At 32.7% G+C, this 27,642-nt stretch overlaps 1 protein-coding gene across 6 annotated transcripts in view; it reads left to right on the top strand.

The window, feature by feature from the left end:
- Positions 1-15,140, top strand: part of LOC147064163 (anoctamin-1-like) — a 38,068-nt gene extending 22,928 nt beyond the window's left edge. For all 6 annotated transcript variants that reach the window (XM_085958637.1, XM_085958635.1, XM_085958634.1 and 3 more), the window contains 10 exons: positions 374-534; positions 1,352-1,584; positions 2,159-2,527; positions 4,190-4,318; positions 6,317-6,437; positions 7,780-7,985; positions 10,490-10,660; positions 11,127-11,249; positions 12,223-12,358; positions 14,482-15,140. In XM_085958637.1, coding sequence (XP_085814763.1) covers positions 374-534; positions 1,352-1,584; positions 2,159-2,527; positions 4,190-4,318; positions 6,317-6,437; positions 7,780-7,985; positions 10,490-10,660; positions 11,127-11,249; positions 12,223-12,358; positions 14,482-14,576 — 1,744 coding nt within the window. In that variant the 3' untranslated portion in view covers positions 14,577-15,140. The remainder of the gene's footprint in view (positions 1-373; positions 535-1,351; positions 1,585-2,158; positions 2,528-4,189; positions 4,319-6,316; positions 6,438-7,779; positions 7,986-10,489; positions 10,661-11,126; positions 11,250-12,222; positions 12,359-14,481) is intronic.
- Positions 15,141-27,642: the final 12,502 nt, after the last annotated feature.

The raw sequence follows: 27,642 nt of genomic DNA, 5'->3' as shown, positions 1-27,642 counted from the left end.
AACTGCATTAAAATGTCGATTTCGACAAAAATGGATATTCGGGAAACAAATCCTATAGCGACGATATGTGTACCTCAGGACGCAAGAGGCTATAGTCAATACAGTTGTGTGTACTTAGTGTTCTCTAAAATTTTAATGTTTACCACGGCCTCAATTGCATTTGATGGTGCGCTCGATTGTCAATTGAAATGTCAGTGGTTCGAGGCTGACCGCGCCACAGGACATATATACAATTTTTGAATCGGCCGTGATGGTTACACATCAGCTAGATTCACTATACCGGCAAAATTACCGGCTGTACTATATGTAAAAAAGTTTGATTGTAATATGAATGTCAATTTGGAAGGTATTTATGTTGTTATTTTCTTTATAGTAATGATATCTGCGATCCGAAAACGAATATAACGATGTGCCCACAATGTGACTCCAACTGTGATTACTGGAAGCTTGAAGAGACTTGTTTAAAAGCGAAAGTCACATATCTTTTTGATAACAATTTTACAGTCGCTTTTGCGGTATTAATGTCTATTTGGGGTAAGCATGACCTTTTATTTATCTCAATCTATCTTAACTGCCTAACTAAAGAGATGCATAAAATTATTTTGAGGTATATTGAATTCGTCTCATGAAGGTACAGCACACTCGGACTGCACTGCAGACTCCTTTCTCGTTTAAATTTTGCTACTGCCTCTTCCTAGAAGAGTGGGGGTGAACCATCGTGAGATAAATATAATATAATATATTAATTAATATGGCTTCTGTATATTTTTTTTTTATCATTTGATAAATTATGTTACACTCTTCTCATGATTTTCATAAGATTTCATTATGACAATTTCTGCCCTGCTAAGAAAAAAGACAGTGCTTAGCAAGGCAGATTTGTTGTCAGCCTTACAGATGGTAAGAAAGAAGATGTGTCCAATGCACTTTCTGTCTTTTTATCTGTCCTGAATTGAAGTCAGAATTGTTGGCATGCCATATTGCTAATTGTAAAAATATAAATTAAATACCAATTTTCCTTCTAAACGGAGCATATGGGCTTTCACAGACTAGAGGTAAATACCTATTTTTTGAGTAATGGTTGTTAGCCATTTGCCCAAGTCGTTGGGTTCATGCTCTGGATCATACAACATTGAAAGAACAAGATACATTTTTTGCCAGTCTCAGAATTTAACCATCACTCACGGTTTTAGAGACAACACACAACCGTGAGGCCGAATTACTTCGAAAGAAGAAGGAAAAATGCATGCCTCTTCAAGTGCCTACTTTCTAATATTGCAGAGGAAAGGTATTGTTACAATATTTAAACAACTGTCATGCTATTCTAATTAAATGATTTGATTGTTTTCAGGAACAATTTATTTGGAACTATGGAAACGATATTCTGCAAACATAACCCACCGATGGGGCTTGACGGGATTCGACCATCAAGCGGAGCATCCACGCCCGGAGTACCTTGCCAAACTGACCAACTGTGAAAAGAAAAAAGTGAATTATGTCACCGCCCTCGAGGAACCTATAGTGCCTTTTTGGAGAGTCCGCTTGCCATTTACTGTACTCAGTTTTTCCATTGTTACATTTTTGGTAAGCTCATGTGATAATTAAATCTTTAGTATACAGTAATTTTCTATTAGAACTTAAAAATAATACAATATGATGTGCAGTGATAATGGATATATCCACGAATTAAAAATATAATAATGCACAGTGTTCCGATTGTTAGAAGGATATTTCTCAACCTATTGTAAAAAAAAGATGTCATTACGATAGCCGTTTTGATATTTTAGTGCTCTGCGATTTGACAGGGCGCCCAATATTTGAATTATAAAAACAACACATGATCATTACTTGATAGAACGATAGTGGTGACGCTTTGAACTACTCGAAAACGACACTCCTACTAAGTTCATTCCAACTTTGTGTTGCAAGTTTTTTTATTAAAAAATATTGCGTCGATTCTTTGTGCTTCAGTACATTAATTTATGTGTGTTTTATGAACATAAACAAAGTTGATGGTTGCAGTTGCGTCCTATTTGTATCTGCTACCCAAATTACTATTGACTTTGTTCTAATCCTTCTTAATCGAATACTGTATTCAATGATCACTGATGTACTCGGTTGTATTCGTATAGTCTCTAATAAGATTTTGCTCTTTCAGATATTCCTAGCAGGCGGTGCCGTATTCGGCGTAGTCCTGTACCGAATGTCGCAGCTCACTTCCAACAGTTTTTTTGGAAGCTCTGATGAGATGGCGTACAAGAGCGTGGCGCTCCCGTGCAGCGCTGCCTTCATGAATCTCTTCTTCATCACCATTCTCAATCTATTCTACGACCGAGTAGCTGTCTACCTCACCGAAATGGAACTCCTGAGAACGCAGACTGAATTCGATGAGAGCTTAACGTTAAAAATTTACTTGTTTCAATTTGTGAATTTTTACTCTTCCATATTTTATATAGCATTCTTGAAAGGAAAATTTGTGGGATATCCGTCAAAGTATAACAGGATATTTGGATACAGACAGGAAGAGGTAAATTAATATTCAATATCTCTATGTACATTTATCGAGAAGCTTACGAAAAGCGTATACATTTACTTAAAAAATTAAAAATACGGGAAAAATATAAATGTTTTTATTCCCTGGGTAACAGTTTGATGCTATCATTGAAGAACACTTTCACTATATAGACAGAGCCCATATAATATTAAAGTGACTCTAATAAAAAAACTAATGATTAAATTCACCATAGGTCATTTCGCATTGTCGATTTATACCCCGTTTACACGTGCATGGATTTACTGGTGACAGTTGGTATTATCGCTGCCATTACGCCAAAATGCACACGTAAACATGTATTATCCTGCAAGTTGCAAGATTGCATGCATGAATCAAAAAAGTTCAGAACCTTCTGAATTTTCACACTGTCAGTTGGGGTTTGTTCTATATCTGTGCTGCGCAGTAGAATGACAGTGGCGCAGACACATTTTGAGGTTAACCGATATGCTCAACTATCAATTACATAGTACCATTAAATGACAACATCGCGTCTCTGCTTTTGAAGAATGAGATTGGCGAGACAGTCAGCACTTTTATGTGTGTTATTGTCTTGATAGTTTAAAATACACGGTATTGCTGCCAGTAAATCCATGCCCATGTATAGGCGCTATAATTCTTAGCATACTTACCCCCACTTCTGTCAAGGTGCATACATTTTTACACAAATTTATGTTCATTCAATCAATCAATTCTATTGATTATTAAATTTACATAATATATAGTCAACATAAGCTCTGAAACTTGGCTTTGTTATGAATGGATGGTATTATTTTGTACATTGACCATTTCAAAGACGAAATATGCATAATTTATACCAAATCACCGTATTTACTTCTTGTTCTTCGACCATGTCCGATCCTAATAAGATCATATTATGGGCCTTCACAGGGTGGAGGTTTTGTATTAACAGATTTTGTTTTTAGGAGAAATGGGTGTCAGCCATTTGATCAACCCATTAGGTCCATACTCCGACTCATACACAAATTGAAAAACAATGTGTGTACTTGTCAGACCCAGGACTCGAACCTGGGACCCACGACACAATAGGCCGACGCTAGTCAATTATCGTACATGGATAGGCAGCCAAATAGAGAAAATCATTATTTTGAATAATTATGTCGATGAACAATCGCAAAAATTCACATATAACGAAATGCCAAAATCAAAAATAAACAAGAGTTTATAGTCATCATCTTTCAATGCGTCAACATATAGAATATTCTCTCATGGCTACTGATTTAGCCCATTGGGATGGGATAATATCATATTTATAAGAGACCCTATTAACTAGTTTTCATAGGTTTTATATATTACATAAATCACATATTATATAAAGGCAATCATGGCCGTTGGTTGGTCGGCCCATTGATATGAGACATTGTATAGCCAATGTGATTTTATTTTGCTATTGTACAGCTAGCTAACTCTATGGAAGTCCATACTGACAGTGGAGATCGTAGGATTATGGAGTGTGGGGACGTCGCTGGTAGCAGCAATGAAATAAAATCGACCATATTACAAATGCTGAGGATGCAATACTAAATAAATACATACTTAGATGCCTATCCAATATTGCCTGAAAGCCTCGTTTTCCAAGTAAATATTTTTATAAAATGTCTTTTTTTTATTTTTCAGTGCAGTCCCGGTGGATGTTTTGTGGAACTATTTATTCAGTTGGCAATTATCATGATCGGAAAGCAAGCACTGGCATCTGTTATGGAAATGGTTATTCCATTCTGTATGAAATGGTACAACACCTTTATGGTAAGGATTACTTGATAATCGTGGATATAATTAAGTATTTTTTTAATTCAAAGAATAATTCATTGAATTAATTCAATTGACTTGATAATGCAAAATTCCTTATTGAACATACATAAATTGAAAACACCTCAGAAATACAGTTACCTACTAGAAAAAATCTTTCAAAAAAAAGATGCTGTGCGGGCTTGAACCCGCATCAGCTATCGGATTCCGGTTAGTTTGATTTACCAATTGCTTTCAATAAAGACTGTTACTTTATCAAATCTTGTGAATCAAAATATAGTTTATTAAGTTATTGGCAAGTGCAAGTACATTAAATACCTGATATTAGTACTTTTCAATCCACAAAACCCGGTTGCCAATATTAACGCAATTTGTGCAATCCTTCAGCTGTATAAATATGAATTAACCCTTAGAATGCTACCCAACGATATATCGTTGTTTTTGATATTGGCCACAACGATCGTCGTTTTGCATTTGATACCTGAAATGTTAAGTTAATTTTGGAACATACTACTGCTTCAGCGGTATGAAACATTTTTGATATATTTAGTTTTATTGTTGTGTAATATAACTTGATTTATATATGTTTTGTGACTGGGTAGAGTAAACCACGGAATGCACCTGGAGTTTGTGGACCAGTATGCTAAAATATTTGGTCGTATTAACAACCCCATCTCCATGATAATAGCCACAAAAGCCTTCATTTCTCCTACTGTTGTCGGACACCATTTTACTCTTGAATGAGTAGATACGGATGTAGAAGTTATATATTGTTGGGCATATCGATTAGTTTCCAAGACAATAAGTTCCCACAACTCTTCCGTAAAAAATAACTCAAAGTATGATATTGGCAACGCATCAGTGGGTGGTAGATGTTTTGGGCCCGGAATTTCTTCAAATGGTGGTATATGAGTATTATAGGCAAAATCTTCATCTAAAAACACTTCAGAAAATGCTTCTTCGATTTCAGGTTCACTATCAGAGTCATATAAAGTGTTGTCACTATCACCCATGAGTTGATTATTATCCATAAATTCACTATCAGAATCGGTAGAGCTGCTAATTCTTCTAGTCCCTCGAAAAGCTGCCATTATTTCGCTATCACTTTCGCTGTCCGTAATCATTTTGCAGGAATTCAAATTATAATCCAAATGAGGAATTATTTTCTCAATAAGATCTTATGCTAACGCAATCGAATGGAATTAAAATAATATTTTAATTCCATTCGATATTAATACTGATTGTTTCCAATAGCTGTTAAAAATAAAAACTCGATAGTTTGTTTCGCTCGCACACGTGGTCGTCAGTATGATAGAGGGAGAAAGAGAATTTCAATTAATTTTAAAGGCAGACGAAGCGGGGGATATCTAATAGCCTCATTATCTATTCAAAACGATAAACTAATTACAAAACGTGTTTTCAAAATATTCCGATTTCGCAAAATTAATTCGAGTGGTAAGGTGTCTAAAAATAATACAATACTTTAATTTATCGACAATTATTGGTAGCAATCTTCGACCGGATTTTGCACAACATCGTAGCAGCCAAAGGGTTAATTTTGTCGTAATTAGATTGTGACGCAGGTGGCTCAATTTATAAAGCACATTGAACCCGGAATCCGATGGATTCGAGTCCCGTCCGGCATTGTATTTTTTTCAACATTTTTTCGAGTACGCACCTATGTTTCCGAGTTGTTTTCAAATTACATAGTGTCCTCACAGGTTCTTACACTCTTCTCAGTCTCTAGTTTTTTACCGCCATATATTTCTGTCAAACTTGATGAATTTGTCAATCCAACGGGTTTTGCGTTTTTTTATTATATTAATGTGGTCCAGGGAAATCCATTTCAGAGCATTTATGTTTGAAGCTTGATACAGCATTCTTATTACAAAAAGCCACACAAGCTACAGTGTGCTAACTCTTCTACTAGTCCAATAAGGTCTGAATAACATTGGCCCAACGTAAGGTATAATAAACAATATCTATTCTTTACAGATAAAAACAGGGCTGTCAAAAGACAACGATGATAACATTAATTGCTGCAATCAATGGACTGAAGATTATAAGCTTCTTGAATGGGGACCTAGAGGACTGTTTGATGAATATCTTGAAATGAGTATGATATTATTATAATTTTAACGAGTTACATGGATAACCCATTACATCAAATAATTTTTCCATCATTATCCAAGAAACATCTCAAAATATCTAGCTTTTGAATTAATGAGACCATTTATTATTCTGTGGCGATGTGGATAATGAACTGTCATTTTGACAAATTAGTTGCAGGCAGTGGCGGCCGGTGATTTTTTGGATTGTAATTTTTGAGGGTGTGCTGGAAACTTACCTTATTGAAAAAATCAATTCGGCGTTGTTTTTGATTTGATAAAACGTTATTGACATTTCGGAAATTACCTGTATGTTTTATATTTTTAATAAATCATGTTGCAAGTTACTTAAATCTTTATTGGATTAGTTTTAAGAAACGATTGTATCTCTTATAGTAGATAAATACCTCTTACTTTTAACCGAAGCCATCTTAATCTATATAAGTACATTATACAAGAAATGAAAATATAATAAATATTAAATTCTACAGGTTTTTACAAAGGTTTGTCGATTCAATTTTTTGAGACGTTTTTTGTTTCCCCTGAAAATTTTAATTAATTGACTTCCGCGGTGTTGTTTCTTAAGCGACGATTTATTTACATTATTAATCAATTAAATTATTATTAGTATAAGTGTGTTATTCATCTGCTTAAATTATATTTAATAGTGGCGACGAATGCATTACCAAATTTTCATTAATTATTTGATTACTTTTGGATAATTCGCGATTAATTTCCAATTGTTCGAGTAAATTTAATTTCAGACCTTTGTTACATATATGCAAACATTCTGGCGTTATGTTATTACTGATGCTATGCGAATTTGATATCAAATGTTTTTCCAGTTTTCGGTGCAGCTCCAAGTGATTAATTTTTAAATATTTTTATTTGTATTAAAAATATATTTTCTACCATAATTTAGAACATTTTATGGTACTTGCCCGTCACCACATTCCGGTACCAATGGTTATGCTGCACCGCACGACCGTAGCCATAAATTTTTTTAAATTATAAATTATGAGAATTGTGAATTTATTTGCGCTTTGAATTTAATACACACATATAACCTACCTACGATAACTGAAGTGGGGAGTAAGATCATGTTAACGTGTGTGTTTGAACATGTACCGAACCGAAAAAACTGATTTTGTTTTCCGGTTCAGTTTCGGTTTGAAGCCCTGTTATGTATATGGTAATTTTTTTTATAGAAGTGTAAGTAGTTTACTCATGTTTTATGAAAAACTATAAAATAAAGAATGCTACTTTCCTAATTTTGTGAATCGTTCATTTAATTTATATATAGTTTAATTTCATACATTGTAATTATTTTGTATGTTTGCCATTTTTCAGTTCTTCAATATGGATTTGTGACAATATTCGTGTCGGCGTTTCCTCTGGCTCCTTTCTTTGCCCTTCTCAACAATATCCTTGAGATGCGACTGGATGCGAAGAAGTTTCTCAAATACTACCGTCGGCCCGTACCGCGCCGCTCGAAGAGTATAGGCGTCTGGTACACCATCATGGACATACTGGGAAGGATATCTGTTGTCACTAATGTGAGTCTCATTCCAATGAATACTATTAAATTTGTAATCAACTATTTCTATTACTGGTAATAATGTCTATCTATATAAAATCTGTATAACACTATGATATTAATGCTCTACCTTTTACTGGATAATATAAAATATATAATGGATATTGGGAGGTGTCTATTTTCAAAAATTAACGATAAATAATATATGTATGCTAAACAAAATTTTTGTGCTTCAAGGGCAATAGCGGCCTTAAGCCTGGCAACGGGGTAGGTCAATTTTGAATATATTATTTTAATTTGCCTTTTCGTTGTATACTTAAAAGACGTATTGCAAATTAGCTTTTTATACATTATAGAAGAAGTACTATAAATTTTTATATGTAGGTTACTTACCCTTAAAAAAATTCCATTTTTCACGTTGTCAACTCATCGTTAACCGAAATTGCACCCAACACGTTATAATTTTTTTGTAAATTAGGTCAAAAAATAAACTTTGTGTGTCTATTTATACACCTAATAACTGTTGTACTTAATACTATTTAAGAACATAAGATTAAAACAATCAAACACATTTAATAAAAACTCCGTTATAATACCTAGTGTTATGGAATGGCGGGATCATTTATATATAAACACTTTTTATATTTCCACTGATCTCATTAGAAGGTAACTTTATGATTAATATAGCAGATTACATTTTAATCGGTAACTTGTACACAATGGTTTAATACAGAAAATGCAGTCGATGGGTTTTACTCAAAGGTTGGATTTAAACTGAACTACAAATTAATAACATAATAATATGAAACTTTCAGAGAACAATGGTCAGTTTGAAATAATAAGCGACAACAAATAAGAATAAAAAGGTTTGCCGCACAAATGAGACCTTGAAACCACAGAACAAAACTCTTGAAACATTTAAGGAAAAATTTATATCATTCTGTTTCATTTTACATATTGAAAATAGTATAGCTGTCTCGTTTTCGGCAATGACCAAAATTTAGTGTATGCAAGCGATAAAATGAAAAAAAGGCGTGTTTTGTGCTTTCTTTCCGTCTCACATATGGGAAATGAGAGAGAAAGAAATATTATTAAGAAATATGAATCTTGGCGTTCATGAAATTGACCGAGAAACGCTTGTGAGAGTTGAGATACGTGTGTGTGTATGGTGGTTAGATACACGTACATACAAATTAGCGTGCGTCACGTTACAATCGCTCGCCAAAACGGAAAAAAGGCGTAGGATAATAATATATAGGAGATAATTGACATTGTATAATGTATATAGATTATAAGATATTTATTTTTGGGAGGTCATTGACTATTTGACCCTAGGAGCCAGCCGCCCATGTTCAAGGGTAAGTGATTGATTTTAAACGTTGATTCCTTTTTCTATTGTATTGAATTTTTAAATTAGGACAATATATGCCCATTTTTATTAGCCAATAAACCATATATTACAATAATTATTATAGGCAAAATACAGACATGTTTGTATAATTGATTTCAATAAGTCATTACATACAGTAATATGTACCGCCAAAATTGGAACAAAAAATACTTTTTCAATTACTTAACTGTTTTTTGTCACACATTTTGTATCTCATAATTCAATTTTCTGTCCTGTCGAATTTGAATTAATTAGTTTCACTGTATTATGTATTGTATAAAATTATACATAGTAATATGAACATATTTTTTGGATTAGATTTTGACGGCACCGTGTTGAATATGTTGAATCATGTGTACACATGGCATGTTCACATAAGATTATTTTAGTACTGATCTATTGCGGCGGATTCACTTAGATTGTTAATTTTTCACATTAACTCCCAAATGATAGATCAGTATTAAAATAATCATAAGTGAACATGCTGCGTTCAACTGGGTACCTACCTACATAATTATAGAATTAATCCTATGTGAGAAAACATGGAAAAATCCACGATTTTTTTTTATTAAATAATAAATATATTATAAAAAAATACTATTATCCAAATTTAATTTATGATTAGGATCTACGAAAAATGTTAAGAAATATATATCATTTACTATTATTTATTTACACTATTTTTTAAAACAGTTTTTTTTAACTATCTCAAAATATGACTCAAATCTATATATTTAATATACAGGGACGATATGTGGATTTATCGGTATAAAGAGTGAAAGTTCCCGTATGTGTAGACGAGCTTAATTTGTATGCTATCGCCAACAATGTTAACATCACTATTGGTTTGTCTAGCTCGGACCCTCTCTTGCCATTTTTTATTATCTGTTCGAACTATCGAACTTTATTTTCGATGTGGTAATGTGACATCTTTGAAATTTCGTCTTTTCTTAAAAAATTATACAATCAGCGCAATAGGGCTTATGTTAAAATTAAATTTGTTGGTTTTACTAGCAGTGTTTGTGGTCATTAGTCATTTCGCTTTGATAATTTGCTGTTCAAATATCCCTGTTATGTAGTTTTAATTGGGGTCGGAACTATTAATTCTTATGGGAAATGTATTTTATTTTCAGGCGTTCATGATAGCATTTTCTTCGAACTTTATCCCACGCATGGTGTACATGATGACTGTGAGTCCAGATAAGACGGACCAAGGATTTCTGGAACACTCTCTTGCCTATTTCGACACTAAAGATTTTCAGTTTGGCATCGAGCCCAAAAATTCCGCTTTTGGAAACATCACGGTAATGAATCTCATTCTATGAAAGAACATCAACACTTATTAATACAGACACTAAAAAGTTGTTGAACTAACACTAGGTATCAATTAACTATCAGGCTTTTAAAACTATTCAGAATAATGCAAATGTTATTTTATTGGTCACACTGAAATTTCTTCTTTTTCTAATATGTATTTTGATCCAAGCAATTATTCTGTAGCAATTCAAAGTTACATATTTAAATTATCATTGTAAAATAGTATTTATTTTTCCCATTGATATTACAGTATAATCGAGTAATGGTAACAAAATTCTGGCATATTTATTGATAACCTAAAGGTCATACGATTTAGGTATGTATGTACAATGTTATTTTTTAAAAGTTTCAACCTAAAATTTAGTTTTTTATACTGTTTCTGGAAAGCTAAACCTTTATTGTGCTGCCTTCAAATTTATAGATTATGCATACTTACGTAATATCAATTTTCAGATATGCCGCTATCCTGAATATAGAAATCCGCCGTGGCAAATGCCTGAAGACAGAAAGTATAAACGTCCTGAAATTTATTGGCACATTATGGCGGCTCGGCTGGCATTTGTTGTGGTTTTCCAGGTAACTATGATATATTATAATCTGATTCATTAATTTCATTAAATCACGATATTTTGATAATCATAATTATAATTTTTTCCTAAGAGCATTCATGGAATGTCACGAATTGTTATTTGCTATTTAGTCGTGTGTCGGCTGTCTTAACAAATGATGAAGAAATGTAAACAAATTGATTGCGCATTAGACTAGTGATGTAAATGTCGCTTGGTAACCTGAAAAATCTGACGTCTCATTTTTTAATCAGAAATTAAAATAAATGATTTTGAATCTCGTTTAATTGTTTCATAATATGTACATATCGTGGGGTTGCTGTCAAAAGTCGGTACCTAAGTCGATAATTTAGGTATTTAGAGTTAACAATAGATTATGTGTATTATATAATAACATAGGTATGCTAGAAAAAAAATTCAAGGTCATCCGATATATAGAACATTCACATAAAGCTCAAAGAAAGTAGCATTATAGCACCTGTATACGTTCATGGATTTACTGCCACTAATAGTGTGTATTTTGAACTATCGCGATAATAACTGTTGACACGTAAAATTGTTGACTGTCTCGCCAATCTCATTCTTTAAGAGTAAGCGAGTCAATGTCAATAACGTTCGTCACTATTGTTCTACTGCGCATGCCCAGATATCTCACATGTTCCCATTGTTATGTGAAAATTCAGCTGAATTTTTTTGATTCGTGCGTGCAATCTTGGAACTTGCACGATATTATGTGTTTACACATGCATTTTCTTGTTATAGTTGTGTTATGTAAATCCGTACACATGTAAACGGGGTATTATACCTGATTTTAGAGGGCATATCAAACTTCAAATTGCAATTACTCCATAACATGATTTTGAGACTTACCAACTTTTGACAGTACGAAATTATACCCTGTTCAGGAACGAAAATGGCAATTTATCCCCCCCTTCCTGTTATAATCATTATGAACTAAAATATAATTACATATTTAATTCCAGAATGTTGTCAGCTTTGTGATGTTGGTGGTCCAATGGGCTATCCCGGACGTTCCACGTAAACTTGGTGATCAAATCAAAAGAGAGGCAGTTATTACAAATGATATCATCATTCAACGCGAGGCCGCTAAAGCTAGAGGTAAAATCATGCTACCATAATCTATTTTCCTTCCACCACCTGCTACATCTTCTTCTTCGACCATGTCCGATCCTAATAGGATCATATGGGCCTCCACAGAGTGGAGGTTTGTATTTTTTTTTTTTTAAATTATTAATAACCATGTTCTTGCTTTTTCGTACAAGGTGGTTGTTAGTAATTTTGAACAATCATAAACACCCGGGCTTTGAGAAAAACACATAAATATTGTGTCCTGACCAGGAATCAAACCCAGAACTCTCGGGTGGAAGGCAATCGCCTTACGCACTCCACCATGAGAGCCGCCTGAAGGTTTGTATTAACAGATTTTGTTTTTACGAGAAATGGATGTCAGCCATTTGCTCAACCAATTAGGTCCATACTCTACACCATGGTTTCCCAAACTATGGGTCGCGACCCACCAGTGGGTCGCGAGCGAATATTGAGTGGGCCCTCGCCACTGTATACATGAATTAAAAAAAATAGGAAGTGATAAATTTGATATTTCATTCAGCTATTTACAATTCCTAAAAATTGAAATAAACTTGATTTCAAGACAGTACTTGATACAGCTGTGAAAATTGTAAATTATATTAAAACAAAACCTTTACAAGCCCGCCTATTTCAAAAACTATGTGAAGAAATGGGTAGCCGCCATACATCTCTTCTTCTGCATACAGAAGTTTGCTGGTTATCCAGGGGAAAAGTACTGACACGATTAGTGGAATTGCGTAATGAAGTTACAATTTACTTGGAAGGAAAAACTGAAAATATTAAACATCTACTGGACGAAGAATTCATTCTCAAGCTCACTTATATATTTATGGCGGATATTTTTTTGAAACCCATTTCAAGACGACTTACCAACTAGTATGTCAACAAAAGCAAATGAAGAACTCATTGATTTATCAGAAGATACGTCACTGAAAAATAGTTTCAATCGTAAACAGTTAACGAAATTCTGTCTCTCAGTTGCTGATAACTATCCTTGCCTGTTCGATGAAGCTATGAAAGTCCTCCTCCCCTTTACTACCTCATATCTATGTGAGGTCGGATTTTCAGCTATGGTTAACATTAAAACTAAATACCGAAATAAATTGGATATATCAAACTCACTGCGATTAAAAGTAACTAAAGTTGAAGTTGATGCTAAAACTGTAATGAAGAAAAATAAGAAACAAATACATCCTTCCCATTGAAATAATGTTGTTTGTAAAAAACCTTGCAGGTGTAGGTATTTAAGTAATATTTTTTTTTATTTAAGTTGTGTTTCTTATTTCAACAGTCTTTCATTCATATTGGTAACACTTATAAAAAATATTTTTCTTATTTCAATTAGAACAAATAAGACAGCATTAAGTAGTTCCACGACTCGCCATTAGGGAATCTGAGCATTACCAATATTTATGCCCTCTTTTCTCTAAGACAGCTAAGAGGTGGGTCCCAAGATTGGAAATTTTTGTTAGATGGGTCGGAGCCCAGTCAACTTTGGGAACCACTGCTCTACACAAATTGAAAAACAACATGTGTACTTGTCAGACCCAGGATTCGAACCTGGGACCCATGACGCTATAGGCCGACGCTTAAGCCGCGTTGCCAACGCCTGCTATATCTACACGCCCGTTACGTGGGGATGTATAATAGCATGTTAGGTGTCTCTCAAAGTATGTTGAAGATGGCCAAGAGGCAACACCCCAAGACCTTGGTCGGCAGGCACTGGAGAATGGGTGATTGCTATTCTTATTTAATTTATTGTGGTTAGGCCTCGATGAGAAGACAGTTTCTTGGTTGCTATAAGATGCAGCTAAGCTTTTGTAAGCTGATAAATTTTCCCTCGTCGAAACCAACCGACCGGTCTAATTGAGAGTGGGACCGACTTGGGAAGGTCGATACTATCAACCAAAACATTACATTTATATAACTCAACTCTCATGTAAGTTGACATCCACAATGTCGGGTTAGTTCCATTACTTTTGGAGACAATTCATCTAACTCTCCTGATTTCAACACATAGACTGAACTCTTATCGAAGTATGGTGACACCTACTAAATTGACCCTCTCCGCTGATTTGGCTGACACCAGCTTCTAATCTCAGATACTAATGTTATAAAATTATTCATTGCAGTTGTCAGATTGGGCGAAGACATTAAAGGCGATATTGGAACATTTATACATCAAGAAAAAAGTTCTCCCGACAAAATTTCTGAAACGGTTCTTTAACAATATTATAATTTAAATATTTTTAACCTCCGCTCTCTTAAATCGAATGTTCCTGTTGAAACTTCTAAACAATATATTGAGGCTAATGAAACTCAATATATGGTTGATTTACTTGTTTGTTACTTAAAGTATTTTTTTTTTAAATGAAATGTTAAACGTGTCTGTGTGGATTTCCTTTACTGTGAACTGCATACTTTGATTATGTGCCAACTGAGAACTGTCTAATATAAGCACATGTCATCCTATTCCAGCAAAAGTTGAATGAAATATATTTGAGATTATTCTTAATCAAATATTTTTACAGTCATGCTGTAAAATTAAAATTTTAAGCCGCTGTAAAATATTTATTTTTATATTTAACTCTCTAATGTTGACCAAACTGTAATTGGTGAGTTTACGGTGGTGGAGTCGGGTGATCACTTACGATTAAAAAAAAAATGTTTGTTTAGATGCAACCAGTTTATTTTATATATTACTATATTGTATAGTAACAAATTATACCAAAGAAATTGATCTATATACGTAATACAGGATTTTTGTATTACAACACTTGATAGTGTTTCCAGAACTTAAAAAAAGTATATTACCATGTTATGAGCATCCACAGAGTAGAGGTGATTTTAACAAACTTCTCTTTGAATCCATTGTAAAATCTTGCATTCGTTTTCAATTTTTATTTTTTATTATTTGTAAATTTACTTGATTGTATATTTAAATTGGCATGGCTCCCATAAGAGGGGGGCTGGCAGGGATCTAGCCTGGGGGCCCAGGCTTAGGGGGGGGGGGCGTTACATGTTCACATGTTAAGTGAGATTAACACACCACAAATTTTCACTATTTGACGAGTATAATTTTATTTTATAATTATTTTTAGTGTGTTTCCTGACTATTAACCTTTCTAACGCGGCAACTGACTTTAGTCAGCCTATACGCGCGAGTCATCCGCGCGTCAGCTGACTAAAGTCATTTCGATTTTCGTTTGCCTAGTACTCCTTTCGGCCAGGCGCGAATAATTCGAACATTGATTTAATTTATTCAGAAATCATCCTTCTCTTGACATCTGTCAATGGATAGCCTAAACTTTTGTTCTATCTAATTTAAATAAATATTTTTCGGGAGCGTGTCTTGAATAAAAAAATATCAGTCATCGGGCCAATTCAAATTTGCCGCGTATATAGTGTCTTATCGCTTCTTAGTGCATGTGCGTCGAAGACATTTGACTGACGTGTTTGTAACGATACGAGTTTGCGATATAATAAGTTATATTGTTTTTTAATGATTGAAAAACTATTTGGTGCGTAAACTGTTAAAAAGAATATTCGAAATTTACATTGATCAAAGTGAATTTACAAAATATTTTTACAAAAGGAATGCTTTTGGAGATTGCATTCATTCGCCTATCTGCTATTATATTATCCGCGAGTGAATAGTTTCGGAAAATAATTTGAACAAGATGTCATTTAAATATACCTAGGAGTCCGCGATTCAATATGTCTCTTTGTTTATCATTGATTAACATTTTTAAATACTATTTTCTGGTTATAGAATTAGGTGAAACAGACAAAAATTATTTATTTACCCTAGTTATCAGCCATTTATAAAGAAAAGACACGAACAATCAGATGCCCGTTCCCGCATAAATGCGGAAATTGTCGTATTACGCTACACCAGGTCCCGCGCTACTGAATTTTTATACACTGCGCGGCAAATCATCGTCTGCTGGTGTGAGACAGACACTTGAGAATTATTTTTTTCGTAACACTATTCAAAAGGGTTTGATTCATGACTACTATTTTTTTTTATGGAGAATTCTTCTTATATTTATAGTCGAAAATAACTCGAGTTACTTACTATCATGTCATTATAATAAAATAAGAGATTACCTATTCTAGTACCAGTGGGTCTATTCTATACTTATCGACCGCTAAAGTGATAAAGTAATAAATATTATCATACTTAGGGTAGGTTTGTATCAAAATGTTAGCACTTATTGTAACAATTACACGAAGTTGGTTTTTATTGTTGCAATAAGTGCTATATTTTAACAGCACCTATCTTGCTGCTGTTGAAATATCGCACTTATTGCAACAATAAAAACCAACTTCGTGTAATTGTTACAATAAGTGCTAATATTTTGATACAAACCTACCCTAAGTTTGATACAATTTATCACTTTAGTGTTCGATAAGTATAGAATAGACCCACAGGTTATTGAAGTAATATAATAAAAAAAAAAACAAATGAACTTGAAAATAAAATTGTGGTGACTATAAAGCATTTAGAAGTGCAAAAAGTGTTTGAAATTTAATATTTTACGAATTGTAATAGCCTAATAGGTATTCGAAAAATAAACCGTTTTGTTATAAACTATGTGTCATTCGATTCCATTCAGTTCGGGGTCAATGGTAGGTACAAACCAGGCACTGGTGGTAAGTACATTACTCTCAAATAGCCAGTAGTTCTCAAGGATGATTTATTTATACTCGACCTGCAGTGCTGCAATGTGTATGGGAGTTCAAATAAAAGTTACACAGTTTGAGATGTCCTGGATGCTATAAAAATGAGCTATTTATGACTGATATTTTTTTAACACACTCAACAAAAATGCTCATAAAAGTCATAAACCATATTATTATTCATTATGTGTATGACATATTTGTCGAAATCGTAGCCGTAGACTATAATACTGAACTGTTCTTACACTTGTTAATCTGTCATCGACGCATTAGTCCAGCACCATTTCGTAAGTGTCATGGCGCCGCTCGAGTAAGCCGGCATTTTTTCAATGAAGAAATCTTGTTCGTGATTTCTTATCAGTTTTAGGCGACGAATGTTTATTTTTAGAGTCACATAAAATATTAGGTTCTGTCATAATCATTTTTGAACTTGACTCCGATTTTTTACTACTCTATTTGTGTATGTTTGACTGACATTTATTACGATTTATTGATGCTTGAAATAACAACGCGCACTGTTGTACTAAGTCGGGATTCGTAACGCTTAGAAAGGGTTAAAATGACTATTTATTCAATATGCAGAAGGATCACGTGTTCCTTGGCTATCACAAAAGCAGGTCGCGATCAGTGCTTCATTATATGATACCGTATGCCGTGGATTGTGTCAAGTGGATTTATTTTAAAATACTAAAAATCGCTAAAAATACACGGAACTCCGGAGTTCTGAAAAATACTATTAGGGCAACACTACTTTAGTAAATTATACTGCCCTTAACCTTAGCGGTAGCTTCAGTGGGGCCATGACAGCCTGAATTAAGAGAAATGTATAGTAATCTATAAAAAAAACAATATAATATTATCCTGACCATATGACACTTGGAGAAAATTATAAGTAGCTCTCGGTGTACCGAAAGTTTCATCAGGCTTGATCTAATTAATGATTCATTGCATGAGAAAATTCTGTCAGGTGTTTGCATTTTTATCTCAGTGCGGATGCTACCAAATAAATCTCAGAGCATTTTTTCTAACAATTAATCTAGTGTGATAAATGGAAGAAAGTTTTTCTTCAACAATCTGATTTATACAATACTACGATACTGTGAATTGTGTACTTTTAACTGTTCTATGAAAGTGTTTAATGAATATAATTGTGAGCAATATTTAAGCATTATTGTTCACGTATTGTGTTTAGTTTTAACATCTGTCCACTCAACTAAAACTAAACGTAATGTTCTATGAAAACTATCGATAAGAATTTGTTAAAAATACTAAATTCTGTTAGACAACAGGTTGCATCTAGACACACATACATGTAATTCAAATATACCTACATATTATGTAATTGAAATTAATTTGTGCAATATTCAAAAAAATATTACAAGATATTATTTATTTCTGTATTAATAAAAACAATATAAACTTAAAACTAAACAATTTAATATGAATACACGAAATAAAATAGGCACTAAGTACCAAAAAGTTGAATTTGAGATATAGGGGTTTTAATGAATAATTTGTTTATTTTTCATAAAAGCACTTTTTTTAACTTCTCAATAGATTTAACATTAGAAGAAAAAAAAATACAATTTATACTTAAGCATTGTAAGAAAAACACGTTTGCACAACGATATTATAGAAAAGCATTACGTCGCAACACTAATTTTTAAAAAAGGGACTAAGTGCCACACTTTATATCGAAAACGAAAAACTCAATCTCATAATACATACTTATTAACCAAACATCACTTAGTGCCTATTTTAAAACTAATCATGCTGCCTTTTACACCCAAAGCCATCTTTGAATATCCATAGAAGCTCTAATACATTTTTTGGCACGTAGACATGTATTTAGGATATTGGAGATGGCACATATAAAATTTCTTCACACTCACTTTTTTTCTCGATTTTTGGGCCTATTTTATTTTGTGTATTCATATGATGTTCTAAAGATATTATCGTTTACACTAAATTTATAATTTAATTTCGGGAAGATGTTGGATATTCTGTACAATTTGTTCTACTTTATCCAATTCCTGAAAACACGGGTTAGTATTTTTTAAATCGGTGCTAGAAATTGTACCTATCTCTAATATGTTAATTCTAAGTTATTGTAATAGATACGTAATTAATATTATTTATTATTAATATTGTATAAATACAATGTATTTATCTCTCCACCTACAAGAGACCCAATCGAGCTTCAATATTGTGATCATACCGAAATTGGATTTCATATAACCAATGACATTAATATGGACGAATCATCTGGAAAAAAAAATGACACTCATTTTATTGTAGGGTCTGCCGAATGGCATAATCTGTTCTAACGCCATTACAGTAAAGGTGATATTGCTATAAATTCCTGATGCTTTTTGTTGGGTCTGCCGAATGGTTCGGTTTGACCGGGTTCGCTCAAATGAACATTGACATTAGAAACACTGCTCTAACGCCATTACAATAAAGGTCATATTGCTATAAATTCCCGATGCGTGATATCGCATAATGGAAATTGCGTGACGTCTACCTATAGATGCGAATTTACTTGCTAGCTGTATTGAGTGCGTCGTCCATTAATAATGTCATTGCATATAACTAATAGAATTTCAAGTTACATATGTTATGTACACATTTTTAAATCTATGTTTTTTAAAATAAATCTAAAAAACCTTAAAACTATGAATTTATCAAAAATATTTTCTGTACGTTACAGAAAACTTAAACTAAATTTTAATAATAAACATCACCACAAAATAACATGTAATATTAAGATGGGATCCTATAACGAATTCACATTTTATAATGTTTTTTTAATTGTTAAGGTAATCTTTGACCTAAAATTAAAAATATTTTTCTTTTTAATGTTTTTAATATCTCAAATTACCAGCTTCCTACTTTTCCACTGTGTGTCCGGTAGGTGGAGTTGTCTTAATACCTACAGTTTCACTTAATTAATATTTCGAATACATATATTTGATTTTAACATTCCTTATATTATGTAATCGAACAAATCGTTTCATTTTAAAATACCTAATACGTTAGACTATTATGTTGACATTTTTCTTCCATTTTCTGACTTACTTAATTATATACAAAACTATTCCACACTTTACAAAAATAGTTCATTACATTCATGTACTTACTAGTTAACCGGATGTTAACCAACTATCATATACATTCTTGTTAATAATGATTCCGTTTAGAAATTATTTTGTTACATTTGAACAATTACCTACAAACAATTCAAATAATTAATGTTACCATTTTTTACATTGTAAGATAAATTATATGCCGTTACTCCACAGCATGCATACTGATTTAATTATTTAATTATAACGAATTAACATATATAATAAGTTGCTTGTTTACACACATAATGTGAAGTTATGTATATTAAATTGTACTAGATTGTTTCTACTTATTTATTTATTTTTATTTTGTAATGATAATAAAAGAATGCACGGAAAGTGTAATATGCATGCAAAATAATAGATGCATAGTATTGATAACTATTTAATATTTTTATACTGTCAAGCGAAGTACATTCAAGTATACATTTTTTTGTATAATTTTACTGTGCTATATATTTACATCTACACAGCGCTCGAAATGGAAAAGATTACGAACCGGAGCGCTCGAAAATTTTCTGAAGTTATTAACATAGTTATCAAATTTTATTTGTATTTTATAAATGTGTTAGATTTTTTGTTATAAGGTATATCTAGCTCAGACGGTCAAATTATTTTTCCCACGAGACGGAGCGATAATTTTACCGATTTTTCGAACCGGAACGGCGCTCCGGTGCGTTCCGGTCCATTTCGAGCCCTGGATCTACATCTACAAAATTTAATATTGAAACCATCTATTAGTAAAACCTCATTCTAAAATTATTACTTGCACAACAAACTGATGTTTGCAAAAATGTTGATCAAAGTTGCTATGATAATGTTAAGTTTATACTCCATTTCCATTACATGAGAAATGAGTCACTTAACTGTGAATAGGAAGAAGACTGCATCAATTATATCTGGCTAGACTTTGGTATAAGTACAAAGGGTAGCAGTGCGACTACAGATGCCGTACTGTTCCTTTAGTCTATGATCTGTTATTTTAATCATGCCATTCTTTAATTTGTTTTTTTATTTGATTTAGGCATTGGCAAATCACTTGTCAAAATATCATAGCTAGTTGATGTCCTAATAAATGTCTTTAAGAATAACAATTGACAATTAACTTCTATTTCGAGGTATCCATTTGCTAATTATTTTATTATTTACAATAGGTACCTACTTTATTTCCATTATGTATCCAAACATGTTTTTTTAGAATAAACTTTGTTTCAATTTTTGAACCATGTTATGGTTGTGTTGAATTCTTTGAAATATAAATAAATATGCCTTAAAAGATAGACTACGATTTACAATAGGTTTTAAATGTTTAGCTTGTCTTTCCATTGTGTCATAGACACTATATTTATATATTCTTCTTGTACCTGAATCTGTGTCCGAATGAGTGTCTTCTTGTCTCTTAAATGTTTTTGAATACATAAACAAAAGCTAGTCAACAGTTTATCTATTATCACTTTGGCTTGGTCATAGCTATCTCGACTTTGGTAGTGTTGGCTGGTTAGAAGAGTAACCGGTCAAATTTCAGCATCCCGGTTAGGTCACTGAATACTATCCACAAATTGGACCAGCGCATTTTTGGGATGCTGGCATGGCGAAAGGAGACTAGCAAGTGATAGAGCTACGTAGAGGCACCACATGGCAGTGGTGAGGACTCCATACTAGGCGATTATTTACAGCTTACATAATATATACGTTTTGTAAAAAAATACACCCATGTTGTCAGAATTAGGATGGATAGATAGGAATCCGGATGCTGTAGGTTATTAAGCCTATCGTTTTTCCGGAAATATTGAACAGTGTGTGTGAAGAGAAATGTATGAAATCATGTCATATAAAAATCTAATGTTTAAGTTTTAATTTGATCATTTTGCAGTGATGTAATGAACTTTATGTATATGGATATATGCGCGATGCGTTTTCTACTTGTGGATAGCGAGCTCAATTAATGAAGCTGTGGAATTTGGCACAAGTTCGATTCGCGGTATGCATAAAGTCCTGTAAATATGGCTGTCTAAGGACTTTTTTTTCAGTTTCCTACTACATCCTACATTCTTTCAACAGCCACTCTTCGCCACTGCCACATGGTGGCCATATCGTCCACATAAGGGGGCGAATATGGCCAAATAAAGATAATTATTACTCTTGTACTGACACTGCCTGCGTTATGTCTATGTTATATAATGTCACGATAAGAATATATGTATCAAGTTATTATAAAGATAATTAATGTATAATATACAATACATATTTTTCTATAAAAAATTTATAATATTACTGTTGGCTATGTTGTGACTGTTGATAAGCTGTTTTCAATCAATTGTTGATGTAATTTGTCTGTAATTACATGTTTAATTATAAATTTATCACTAGATGTCAGGAGCATTTTCACATATTATTTTTTGTCAGTTTAAAATTACAAACGATTGTTCACCTGATTGCATACAATTCTATTTATTTTTGATGTTTTAACCGATGACATAAATCGTGTGTGACATCGTGAAAGCATTACATATTCCTGAATTCATGATTAATATCTACTTCCATTGTGCAAAGCGCCATAGTTAAAGATTGTTCAATCAATTATAATATTTAAACTGACAATTCATCTAGCACAAATGAATGTTAATTGTGTGTTGGTAATGTGGTCTGTACATTTAAGAATTGCCAAGTAATCAATGTATTGTTTACCTTAGTAGGTTTTCACAAAAAATGTGTCTTCGATGTAACATATTGTAAGTTTTCTTTATAATTATGTATTATACAAACGTAAATCACAATATGATTGGAAAGGCAATGTCTAGGTAATATTTTTAATGTGTCTTTTCTGAACATAATTAAGTCAATTCAATTGTTGTATGACATCGCTCAAATTATTCATTGCACAATTTTTCTTTCTATTTTTAATTTACCATGTTTTAATATTTCAAACATAAAGTCATGTTAATTCTAATATCTATACACTCATTGTCTACTCTTCAAATATATCATATACATATTCATTATTATGTATATTATATATGTTTTTTTCTTAGTGCAATAACATAATATAATATCCAGCTTTTAGACGTCTTCGTCAATATGGATTTATTCCCGTGTGCAGGAAGTAGGTGAGGCTAATGTGTTTATTATCTATGGTTGCTATCGCTGACTTTGATTAGATCGCGTCTATTGTATTGCCTTGGCGCCCCACTATCTTGTATCCCACCCAAATTATCGAGCATTACTGGCAATGCAGTATGTCTATAATTATTATTGTCTAAAATATATTACATCACTCCGTATTCATGTGTTAAAAAAATACACACACATATATTTTTTTTATCCATGTGAAAGAAATGTGTAAATAAACATTTATAGTTTTATGGTGAGGTGTTTAATTATTTATTTAATTGGCGTTTTACATGGTAAAATTCCATTATCTTTTGAAACAAAGTTTTTGTTGATTCTAGAATTTTTAATTATTGATAGTTGACTGCTGTTTCGTGCTATAAATCCATCCTCGGAACAATTTAACGATAACTAAAGTGGAATTTTAAACAGTCAACGTTAATTATTGGCTCGAATGTTGTGCCAGACTGGACTTCACCACTTCACTTCTACCTAATACATAATAATATAATTCTTATAACCAATGGAGAATATTGTATTATCACAAAAATCATGTGTACCCAAATCGAATAATTTGATATTGTTTTTATGTTATTAATATTGGTTAAGGCTTCCTTCAACTATTTTTTATAGGTTTGATATTAAAAAAAATATTCAATATTGTTTATTGTATTACTTACATTGCAAAGATAAGATTCCTTTATTTTTTTTCATAAATGTATCTATTGATTTTTTAATCATAGGTTAAAGCAGTGATTCCCAACCATGGTTCAGTGAGCATTTGCTTTTGCAAGCGAAAAAAGTACAACATAAAAAAAGGTTTACTTAACGTGATCTATTTTTAAGCAATGAAACATTTTGAGTCTTAAGTACCTAGCGAAACTTTTACTCGGGAAGGGAAATATTCTAATAAAGGAATACAAATTGAAAAATCTATTTATCAGTGTCACTGGTCATTTTGTTTCTGTTAGAGCTTTTAAAATCTGCACTTGCGCGATAATTAGGACAAGTAGGTATTTTAATACGCTATGATTTAAGACTGAAATCATTATGGATAGTATTTTGTTTACGTCACTGCTTACTGTTTTTCATGTCTATTTTGCAATTTACCTTTCTAGACCTTAATATGTGTCAGCCAAGTAGACTTCGAAGTTGTACAAAATGTTCCAAGGGTTCGGTCAAACAAAAAAGGACGGGAATCACTAGGTATAACTTCCTAGGAATAAAACTGTTATCTTTTTTGAATATTTTTATATAACGGGTTTTTTCCAGATCAATTTATATTATTACCAGTTAAACTGTCATTTTACTCTACCGTAAAATGTTAGTACTTACGTATAATGTGCATTAGTTGCCAAATGTGGAACAAATCCAATCATTAGTGACTGAAGATTGTGTGATCTCCAGGCCAAGAAGAAAATAAACTGAAATTTTCAACATCAGAAAACAATATCATAACATTTACAATGTATTGCTAGGCTTTAAAAATCATTCATAAAAATACTTCATTCAATGTTGTTCATATCAGAAGTTAATAAAGTGTGTAAGTTCGAATTTTATTTTGCGGTGAAGTAAGACTATTTTCAGTTCCGAATTTTAACAGCGGCTGATTTGTTAGTATATCTGAGGCGTGTATTTTCAAAGTGAACTTATTCTACGTCAACAAATTTTTGGCAAAAGCCAAAAAACTGTTTACGGTATTGATGTTACATATGTTTTTTGTATTGAAATAAGTTACTTTTGTAACTAATACCGATTTTTCTACTGGGTTGAATGCTATTAGGTTCTTCTATACAAAAAATACTTGTTCAAAATTTTATCCTTCAAATTCTGGCATTCATAACTCATTTTCAAGTAGTAGAATAAGTTCACTTTGAAAATACACCCCTCATCTATAGTTTCTGTCATTTTTTTTAAGTCTTCCGACACAGTCTACTTTTAAGTTAGGTGTACTCCAATAATTTACTATTGTAATTCGACTTGAATCGATCACAGTTCCTTGTAAGGTGCTTTTTGTTTTATTTACCTATTAATTAAAATATCGACCAGTTATATTACCTTATAATATGAGTAATGTTAATTTTTTATTTTGTTTTGCTCTTTACTAAATTTATTTACAAGCCGTAATTTTTTATTGTAATGATTTATGAATAAAAATGTGTTTCTTGAGATTCAGTATTTTAATTTAATTCATATTAATGTGAAAATACATAATTTTGAACCAAACTTAATCCAGAAAAAAAGATGAATCGAGTCTGATACAACCTCACATTTTTCATTGTCCATATTTTAACTTAAATCATTAGCCGGCTCGCACATCTAAACTCGTCTCGTCTGCAACATGTCGAATATGTCGATGTGACATAATGGTTATTCACAAAACACACATTATCTTATGGACCTTTGCACACTGCTGGAATGAAACGTTTCAGTTTGATAAACGACCTGGTGCCACTTGCAACAAATTTCATGCGACAGCCTGCAGATTGCTCGCTGTATATGTTGCGGTTACGCATGCACACACACTACGAGTCGGCCATTTCTATTCAGTCGCCGTATCTCATACATATCCACATCCAAAATGGCAGATCAGCGCAACAACATTTACTTCAGTTAAGAAATTGAGAAATATCCGTATGACTATACTAGCAGATGTGCCTAATTGACGGATGAACCCAATATTTCTGCCTACTACTTCAATTTCTGCCATACCAACACGTCATAATAATCGGTGTTCCGGCGTCTGATGGCATTTGACGACTGACGTTTCGAGAGGTTACGAGCGTCGCTGTGACCAGGCCCATATGTGCGCGGTCGAATATGCAACATGCATGCGATATTCTTACAAGGTTTGATTTTGTGGCACTTTGTTTACTGGTGGATTTGGTTTATGATTAATTTATGGCTGTGCCGCAGACGAGACAAGTTTAGATGTGCGAGCCAGCTTATGCGGCCTGATTATTGACACTAAACGAGTACAATGTGGCTTATGAGTCTGAAAACATTGTTTATTAATTCGTATGTGGTTCATGCAAAATAATTCAAATACAATGATATCCAAGGTGTTTCGAATTCCGCCAATGAAACTAACTACCTGAACGGCTGGACTGCGCCACAGGAGATTTTAGGATGCCCAGCCAAAGCAAATGGAGAGTGTGACACTGGATCGTCCAGGATGAAGGAAGTTTTTGAAAAACGCCAACGGTTGTAGTGCCATAGATGTTTGCAAGACTACAAAATGTGGATTTTTGGAATTTTTTAACTCATTCACTGCTGACTATATAATGAGATTTTAATTAGCACCTTTAAAATGCACGTTAATTACATCGATCGGCCGCCTGGTCATTACGCACATGTGCGTCTTCAGCTTCCAAAGTATTAATCCGATATTAAATTTTGCGAATTCAATAGACAAAAGTTACCCAAGTTGTCCCAAATATGTCAAATAAACTTTATGAATGAAATCACAATATTTCAATTTTGGTATAGTTGCATCTTAGAGTATCCTCCAGATAACCTTGCCATTGTACACAGTGACTAGGATTTGTGTATAACAAGCAACCGTATAATTGTATTAGTAAAAGCCAGGCACTTGATTGGTTTACTCACGTATGCTGTATAATTGTATTAGTAAATTCTAAGCACTAGATCGGTTTACTCACGTTTTAGTTCAAAAAAATCTATTCCAAATGGCAAGGTCAGGTGACAGCCACTCTACTGTCCAATTTTATTCTACTTTACCAATTATGTTTACATTAATAGAGTTATAAGGATAGTTAGTACTTGCCAAAGTAAGTCAAAATGAAGCTTTTATGGTATTTTCAGAGCATAATCCTGGACATTCGTTAAACGTTGTAGATAATCTATTTATATAATTTTGAAGTCTTATTATCCTTTATATTTATTTTAAACATTTGATGACTGCATAAAGTATTTTTATTACATAAAATAGTTTTCTTTTAAACCTCTCGGTCTAATGTTTTAGAATATAGTCATATTTCGGTACATCCATGTGCAGTGGTGTTAAGATTTTTTGGGTTTATTAATTTTTAAACCCATTTATTTATAAAACCATTAGTAAATAATTCTGTACCCGAGAAGCATACGGATGCAAGTCCAAAATTTGAAGAAATGAGTTAATGATGACAACTTATAGGTAATGATCATGTTCATCAGTGGCAGAGAGATGCAAATCCTAACTTAAAGAATAAAGGAATTTCAATGATGTATACGGATGCAACAACCATAACTCATTAGAAGCAGAAGGGTGTACATGGACTTGCATCCATATGAATCAGTAAAATCAGTTGCATTCTGACTCATGTCAATGTACATCCGTCTGCTTCTATGGTAACTGTCTATGCTTTTGACTTACGC

The sequence above is a fragment of the Rhyacophila brunnea genome, unplaced genomic scaffold (assembly GCF_057557595.1).
Source record: "Rhyacophila brunnea isolate RB1 unplaced genomic scaffold, BYU_Rbru_1.0 scaffold_8, whole genome shotgun sequence".
Taxonomy (NCBI): domain Eukaryota; kingdom Metazoa; phylum Arthropoda; class Insecta; order Trichoptera; family Rhyacophilidae; genus Rhyacophila; species Rhyacophila brunnea.
This window is presented reverse-complemented; position numbering and strand designations above follow the sequence as displayed.